Source organism: Salvelinus fontinalis, chromosome 21 (assembly GCF_029448725.1).
Source record: "Salvelinus fontinalis isolate EN_2023a chromosome 21, ASM2944872v1, whole genome shotgun sequence".
Classification (NCBI taxonomy): Eukaryota; Metazoa; Chordata; class Actinopteri; order Salmoniformes; family Salmonidae; genus Salvelinus; species Salvelinus fontinalis.
Genome location: NC_074685.1, coordinates 6,400,554 through 6,408,647, shown reverse-complemented (window position 1 = coordinate 6,408,647; position 8,094 = coordinate 6,400,554). Strand labels below are relative to the sequence as shown.

At 42.6% G+C, this 8,094-nt stretch overlaps 1 protein-coding gene and 1 long non-coding RNA gene across 2 annotated transcripts; both read right to left on the bottom strand.

Moving 5' to 3' along the window:
* Nucleotides 1-1,080: 1,080 nt before the first annotated feature.
* LOC129818087 (uncharacterized) lies at nt 1,081-6,413 on the bottom strand. Its single transcript, XM_055873648.1, has 3 exons — nt 6,307-6,413; nt 6,101-6,205; nt 1,081-5,981 (listed from the first exon to the last, which is right to left on the bottom strand). Exon 3 carries the CDS (start codon nt 5,543-5,545, stop codon nt 1,346-1,348), a length of 4,200 nt encoding a protein of 1,399 aa, XP_055729623.1. The 5' UTR covers nt 5,546-5,981; nt 6,101-6,205; nt 6,307-6,413; the 3' UTR covers nt 1,081-1,345.
* Nucleotides 6,414-6,436: 23 nt separating this feature from the next.
* On the bottom strand, nt 6,437-7,346 carry LOC129818088 (uncharacterized). The gene is made up of 3 exons (XR_008753904.1): nt 6,962-7,346; nt 6,672-6,776; nt 6,437-6,576 (listed from the first exon to the last, which is right to left on the bottom strand). It is a non-coding gene; the product is annotated as an uncharacterized LOC129818088 (long non-coding RNA).
* Nucleotides 7,347-8,094: the final 748 nt, after the last annotated feature.

The window sequence follows — 8,094 nt, the reverse complement described above, 5'->3', positions numbered from 1 at the left end:
GCCTGGCTATCGTTAGGTTCGACATCTGTTAAAGGGTCCGGTAGGGAAAGTGTTAAATGGTTGCTCTCTCTCGCCCCTTGCTTTACCAGAGTCAAATATCTTTGCATTAGGTTTGTGTATTTTTGGATCTTATCATAAGGGTTCAATCCTTTTCGGTTCAAAACATCCTTCATGGCCGTATCCAAATCATTTTCAGCTGTTTGTCTGATATTTTCAGGACCCTGCATTTGATTTTTAAGTCTATCCAACTCTTGTTGTGGCACCAAGTACATTTTAGTGGCCATCACACCGCGTGTTCAACCCCCACGTCTGGCAGCAATAAGGCTGGTGATGAAGGGCACAGCTATACTGAGTAAAGGTATGAGAAAACCTCCAGACTGTTGTATACTATGTCTTTTCTTTTGAAGACTGGCCCTTTTATTGGCAAAGAGTTTGATCGCGGTCTTTTGTCTCTTTAATTTTTTCAATTGGTTCAGGGTGAGTGGAATGCGCCCTTTGAGAAGATTCAAAGCAATCTCACATAAGGCTAATATGAGATCTGAAGAACAACTACCCAAGATGGCCTTCCGTCCTTTAGCTGTAGACCCAACTAGCCTTGTCAAAAGGGGCAGGTTTCTTTTTAAACGCAGAGACATAGCGTTTACTTTTTAGGAAGGTATGCAGCAGGCCGCTCCCACGGAAACAGGCCTGTACGTAGCCTAAGCTGTTCTGGAGTATTTGCTTTTAAATCCACGATTAAATAAGAAAATGGCTCTTTGGTAGCGTCCTCATAGCTCTCCATAAAGTATGATTTCCTTCCAGGGTACATCTGCTGAGCTAGAGTGCTAATTTGCAGTTTGTCTCTAGGATTTTTAAACAATACCATGTAGTTGGCATTCAAGCTAATGGTACGGCTATTTTTACCTTGGTGAAACACATTCTGGACCAAGTAAAGCACGGACAGGTTTCTATGATGAGTATATTGGGTAAAAGCTCTTGCAATTTCTGGATGTTCGCTACCAGCAAATAGCATATCGTCCAAAACAAGCAGATTGTGTATATGTGGGGGGAGAAGTTGATCATCAGACAGAGAATCGGGTATTCCTTCAACAAACTTGATTTTTATTGTCTTCAATAATTCATCATACAGAGGTTGGTAACAGGAATAACACCATACAATATTGTCAGGCTTTTGAGATAACACATGTTCAGAATTCTCTAAAATACTTTTTACAAAAAAAGTTTTACCACTGTTTGATGGGCCTGCAATTAAGGCCGAAAAGGGCAGTTTTAAACGGGGGTCAAAATCCTCGACAGCCGTCATTATATCTTAACCTTTAAGACACACTGGGGCTTGTAGCCTAAGTCAGTAGCCAAAGGGCAATGTGGTACCGTCAGGCAATAGCCGTCTCTTGTCATAGACTACCCTGAATCTTTTAGTGAGTGGGGCGTTTCTTAGATGGAACCCCTTTTTATCCCTCACTATTTTGTTGTAGGAGGTCAAAATCTCCAAGTCACTATTCTTGTCATTTACGAACCCGTCGACCAAGCGCGTGATTGATTCCAAGTTTACACGCGGGGCATTTTCGTAGTTTTGAGTCACGCCTTTGGCTTTCAACACCACGTGATTGTCTTTAGTCCTAAAAGCATAGCTTTTGGGCCCACATGAGGACCATTCTGTGATATGGTCACCCTCGGCGAGTTCACTAGTTAAACCCCCAAGATAGTTGCTGAGTGGGGGGTTCCAATCCCCCGGCTTGCTTACATAGACCACAGAGTCTGTGTCGTGGTAAAGAACCCGCCGCTGAAGCTGTTCCATGAGGGTGTACAGTTCAAGTCGGGCATAGGCTGTGGTAAATGCTGCAAGAAACACATTTACATTACCTGGGGGTAGAACCCACTTTGGGTTGCGCCGCCATTGCACCAAGGCAATGTCTTGACTCAAGAATGAAAAATGTGAAATTTCGTATTGGTCCGAAAAAACAAATTCCAAAAATTCTTCCGGGTCTTTAATGATCGAAGTTGTTAGCATATTGCTTCTCTGCGCTAACTTCCCCCAAAGGGAGTTCAAGTACAATTTCGAAACATTTCTTTTGGTTTTGTTGACCTGTATTCTGTCAGGGTCAAGAAGTATGCCTTCTCTGTCATGGTAGTCTTGAATGTACTTCTCTTTACTTTCTTCATCTGTAACCGATGCTGGATAGCCTGAAGCCATCTGCTTGCATCTCAAGAAGGTCTTGATGTACTCTTTAAAAAGTGTGTCTGATTTCCTGGAAAAGTTCCACACTTCAAAGATTTTGGCCACACGATACCCCTTCTCCAAAGCCTTAGAGAATTCAACGGTGACCCAGACACCTGTCAGGGCTCTTTCTTGATCTGAGTGATCACATGGGTTTTCCTGGTTGTTGTTTTCACAGCATGTGCGACAAAGGGGAAAGAAAAGTTTTCCTTTAGACCCCTTGTAAGGCAGCACAGGTATAAACAGACCCCTAGGAGGGTAGACAGTCGCTTTGATTAAACCAAAATAATTTTGGGGTTCGTCAAAGTCGCTGTGAATAATTTCAGGATGCCCTATAGGATAGCATGAGGAACTCATTACATGAGGATATAGGGATGTAAAATCTACATAGCCTATTGTCTCGTCGGGTTGAGCTACATAACGCAATGTCAAAGCATTGGTCCTGCCTCCAAACAAGGCCTGTCTCGGTTCCAGGGGCTCTGGAGGGTCATATTGGGTAAGGAAGGCCTGAACATGAGGATCCGCCTTTTTCAGGGCTGTCCATTCGTGTTCCCACAAAACCACAACTTTTAACCCGTATGTAGCCTTTAAAGAATTCAGTTTGTCTTGAAACTCTTGGTACATTTCCCCAAAAGTCTTTTGGGTTAGGACACACATGGCCTGGGGGACAAAGCATAATTTACAACCGTGGAAGAAACAACCGTTGTACTCATACACTGTCTCAACACCGTCAATCTGTGTGTATCCATCTACATGGTAAGGCCCAAAAGCCTTCTCCCCCCGATTCAAAGCATGTTGGATAAAAACATTTTTATCCTGGGCTAGGTACTCCAACCATTGAATGGAGCCACTAGAGTAGGCCTTGAATTGTCGTCGGTAGTTGTCTGGCGATGGGATCGCTATAGATGCTGGAGTTAGATAGTGTGTACGATAGGTTTTCATGCACGCGGATGCAATAGTTGTACAGCTCCAGGGGTCAATGCCTGCATCTTTGATTACCTCTTCTCTGAATCTGAGGCATCCTTCACGTAGTATAACCACGTCATTGTCACAGTATGATTCCATCTCTTTATGAAAATCAAAAGTTCCATGTCTTACTGTCTCGTACCACGTCATGAATTTCTCACGCTCTTTGGTAGACATTTGATCACAACCGTACATTTCGGGGGCTGGATAAGCTCCTATATAATGTAGATTCTCCTCAGATGTGAAGAAGTGGGGGAAATAGCCTTTGACCGAGTTTTCAAAACCCAAGGCCTCTGGCATTTGAGCCAATCTCATGGGTAAGAAGCTTAAGCTGTCAATGTATCTCTGTTTGAAGGCGTGGTCAACAAAACATAAGATTTTACTCCCTTGAGCAATGACACTGGGCGCCACGCCTTGCTGTATCAAAGGGTTCAGAAGCAGATAGGAGTCATAGGCGCGCGCATTGTGTGCTATAAACGTGAAGTTTCTGTACTGGGCCTTTCTAAAATGTTTTAGAAAGAGTCGGGCGCAATCGGGCCCCTCGGCCGACCACTTTTCACCGGTGAAAGTCATGGTAGATACAAAAATAGGCAAGTGAACCCCGGATTGCTGATTTGTCTCAAAATCATAAAAAACATATTTCTCTGTATGTTCATCTTCTGCCAGGGGCTGAATGTAACACTCATGTGGTACTTCTTGAACAACTTCTGCGTCTCTGCTTTTCAAGGGCCCTTTACAGATTGGGCAATGTATGATTCCACAAACATGGGGTTTAGGGCTGTCTATTTTAAGGTTGTAATTGCAATGACATTTTGGACATTTCTTGTTAATGTCACAAATGCTTACAGATTTACAGGCCTTGGGGTGCCATGTTTCAGTTTTGTGTTTTTCGTAACAGTAGGCTGAACGACATGTGCGGTGACAATCCTCACAGGGTGTCAAGTTTAGCGGTTGCATAGGGCAATGTTTATCCAGACATACTGAACAGTTATAACGGCACGAGTGCCCCCCCTTGCGGGTGTAGCCGGTATGACAGGCTGGACAGACATATGGGGCGCCTAAAAATGCGGTGATGTTAGTTACGGCATAGTAATGCTCATTTTGCACATAAAAGTACATAGTCTTAGGGTGTGGCTCTTGTATATTTTGGAACTTCAGGAGCGCGTCATTAGCCCTGCTGTGGTACAAAACCACAATCTTGATATTCAGAAAGTTTTCAAATTTGCCTATGTCTGAGAAAGCCACAGCATCCTGTATACCTAAACCCACAGCCTTTTGTAGCTCTTGAGCTTTCTGTAACGCTTCGCGCTCTGTACATCCTGGGCTGAGTAAGTGGGCCAAACCTATGGCAAAGCATAGCTTATTACCATGATTGTGAACGATTATGAGGTAGGCCTTTTTATTGCTTATGATTTCGGACTGCATCAGGCTATCGAGTTTACGTCTCTGCCCGCCGCCTCCTTGGGGTGGCCGGACTAATTGTACTACAAGTTCGAGGGTCCTATCTGCTAGCACGTTTAAATTTGACTGAACAAGGCGTTCTAGCAGGTTAACAAATTGTTCAAGATCTGCTTCACCCCTATTTAAAATAAGCGACACACGGCTCTGCAGACTGTCTCCTAAAATTTCCAACTGTAAGGTATCCCTTGGTTGGCTATAAGCTCTAACTCTATCTACCAGTTCATTCAAAGTGTCCATAAGCATTACGTAAAACACAGCATATTCCCGAATCTGACCCCCCCATGCGAAATTGAAAAACTGTCGAACCTCAATATTGTGGAATTTATTTCGATACAAAACATGTTCACTGCGATCAAGACCATCCCCATCCTGATTTGCTAGACAATCGTCCAACTGTTCAAAAACATCGTATTGGGTTTCAGACTCTTCAGACATGGGTGTTAAAGGCTGGCTTAGAGGTGTAGGTGGTGCAGAATTAAACCTAGGGCTTTCGTTCTGTACATTGTGATCAAGACCTTCCCGATCCAGATTTGATAGACATTTGTTCAGCTGTTCAAAAACATCGTATTGGGTTTCCTCTTCGAACAAGGGTGTTAAAGGATGGCTTAGAGGTGTAGGGGGTGCAGAATTAAACCTTGGGCTCTCGTTCATCTGGGTAATTAAAGATATGATTGATTCGGGTATCTGTGATAACCTGTTTTCATCTGCAGACCCTGACTCATTCATACGTGTAATAATTTCAATGAGTTCGGAGGGAATCTGGGATAATAGGTTTTCATCTATAGCCCCTATGTCAATTAGCCCAGAATCATTCATATGGTTAATTATATCTTGGAGCTCTGTAGGGATTTCCGCTAAGAGGGTTTCAATTGTCTCGCTTAGGTCTATAGGGGGCGCCATTTCTCTACTTAAGGATGTGTGTGCTTGTGTTTTTTTTACATATGTGTTTTTTAACGGAGGTATTTGCTTGTTTTAACCCTACTGTTGTTTAACATGCGGGGAAGCTCTCTACGCCAGAATGACACATCCTGATTGTATTGATGTTCGAATAGAATACCCATACGACGTTGAAGTAAAGCCTTTCGTGATTTTAAACCCTGTGTAAAAGCCTTGAAAAGCACGGCTTGGTCTATTTCACAAGAGGCTTTTGCCGCACCAGAATTGGCCGCTTCAATAAGGTTGGCCACTTCACAGAACATCAAATCGTCTACCTCAGAAATGTCATTTAAAACTTTGAAATCATCAGGCTTCGCTGTTCTGGTGACTGGGGTCTTTGGCGCCTCCTCGGGATCTAGATGTGTAGCTTCTTGGAGGTCTTTATAAGCAGGCGAGGAGTCTGCATTAAAAATAATACATACAGAAAAAATAGGTTATTAACCCTAAAATATGTTTGATAAAAATGTAAAATACATTTCAGATATAAGCCTATATATTAACAATACATTAATTAAATACCTCGGCTTTTTTGAAGAGGGCTGTTCTGAAGAAGCTCTGAGAACTCGGGAACATGTCTTTGGGCAACCCTAATTATAGCATCTGCCTGGTCTGTAGCTTGTGAGCCTGAAATTTAAAAAAAAAAACAGCATTAGCACATGTTTAAACATATTCAGGCATAAAAATAAAATATATATATATATATATAAATTATAATTGATTCATACCTTGTCCTTGTAACGCTGTCTCGTGAATACCCTCCCAGTAGTATTGTTCGGGTGAAGCGGACCTGTGGATCTGGGCCCTGATTGTCCGTTGGTGTTTAATAGGGGGCGTCCAGAGGTCCTGGGTCAGGGGAGTTGACAGGCCGTTTAAAGTCTCTGTTTGCGGCTTCTGTGTAAATACATCCTGGGAGTAGGGCACAATTGTCTCGTAGGCATATCCTTCACAGAAACCGTGTAGACTCCCTATGGCACCCGTTCTAGGAGGTATTTCCGCTGTAAACACATAAAATAACTTTTAATATAAGACACCGATACTTTTTGTTTTTAAGGTATAAATATTCTTAAGGAATTCTTGGAATCTTACTTACTACAATTCAGGGTCGGCGTTGGGATGTAAACAATTTGTTCCGGAGACCCTACGACCGGTTCGAGTTCAGTTATATCTCGGAGAATCTGAGTGAAGGTTTGAGAATCTAAAAAAAACATTAGATAATATTAAAGATCTAATCATTTTAGCTAATATTGACATTTTATACGTTAAGAATCCGGGCCCTAAGACCTGTTTAATATTTCTATAACATACAACGTTTTCAAACAATTCCCAAGAACAAACAAATCTAATATATAGCATATGTAAATATTTATTTCAAGAACTAACCTTGAGAAATATCCATCAGGAGGGTATTTACCAGATCTTTTTTAAAGGGGTCCGTCCGATAACTATTCCTGGAGGAATGCTGTAGGGTAAATGCGCGAAAACGATGCTAACAGGGGGGACCTGTTTTGCTTAGCTTTTGTAGCCGTCGGACTCTAGTGGTGTCGTATTTTTCGCGCTAAAACAGCCTAAAAAGTTATCTTTGAAACCTAAGGCATGTGGTTCAAACACCAGCCATTTGGTTCAAACATAGGGTATTGGGTGGCGTCTAAACATTAGGTATCTTTTGATATTCTAAAATCTCCGGGGGCTAGCATCTAGATGCTGGGGCTGGGGAGGTCTCGACAGCGCTGGGCTGAATGACTTTTAGACATCTGTTTGGCCTGATAGTGTAAACCTGGGGTCAAAACGACCCCCCCCCCCATGCATAGAGAGAGAGAGCCTTGAGCGCAGATGCAAGGGTATTTTTTTAACAAACACCTCGCCCCCCTTTTTCTGTTTTTGAAACACACACACACCCACACACACACACACACAGCCACTACAGCACAAGCACGCCCATACGCGCGCACATTGCGCAAGTTTTTTTTCTCAGGGACAGACTGCGCTAAGCGTGAACAAACGCGAGAGTTCATAACGTGGTGAGATTCTGTTTTTAAAAACCATTTTATTTCATTCAAAATATTTAGTACATACATTTTATAGCCTTACATTCTTAAGGTATTTTACGAAGCCTTTCTTACAGATCCAGGGATCTGATGCAACCACCCCCCATTGTCAGTGTCCAGTTGGTCATCAAAATGCCGGGATCTCTTGCCAGGCTCATCAACACTTGCTAAGTTTTCACTCCAGGGGTAAATCCTACGTCGGGCCTTTTGGTCCTGGCTATGTCTCAAGAAAAGTCGAGGCCAGCGTCTTAACTGTTCGCGATTTTTGAAGAGAATGTCCAGCTTATTCATAAGTGTTATGAAAATTGGATAATCAACCCATTTAAAACTAAACACAGGAATAAAAAAGTTGACATCTTTGCATGCTCTGGATGCTACTGGAGAATTGACAGACTTTGTAGCATTACCCGCATCATAAACTTGACAGGCTAAAATTGTCACTTTGTTGTCCGGGTTATAGTCCATTGA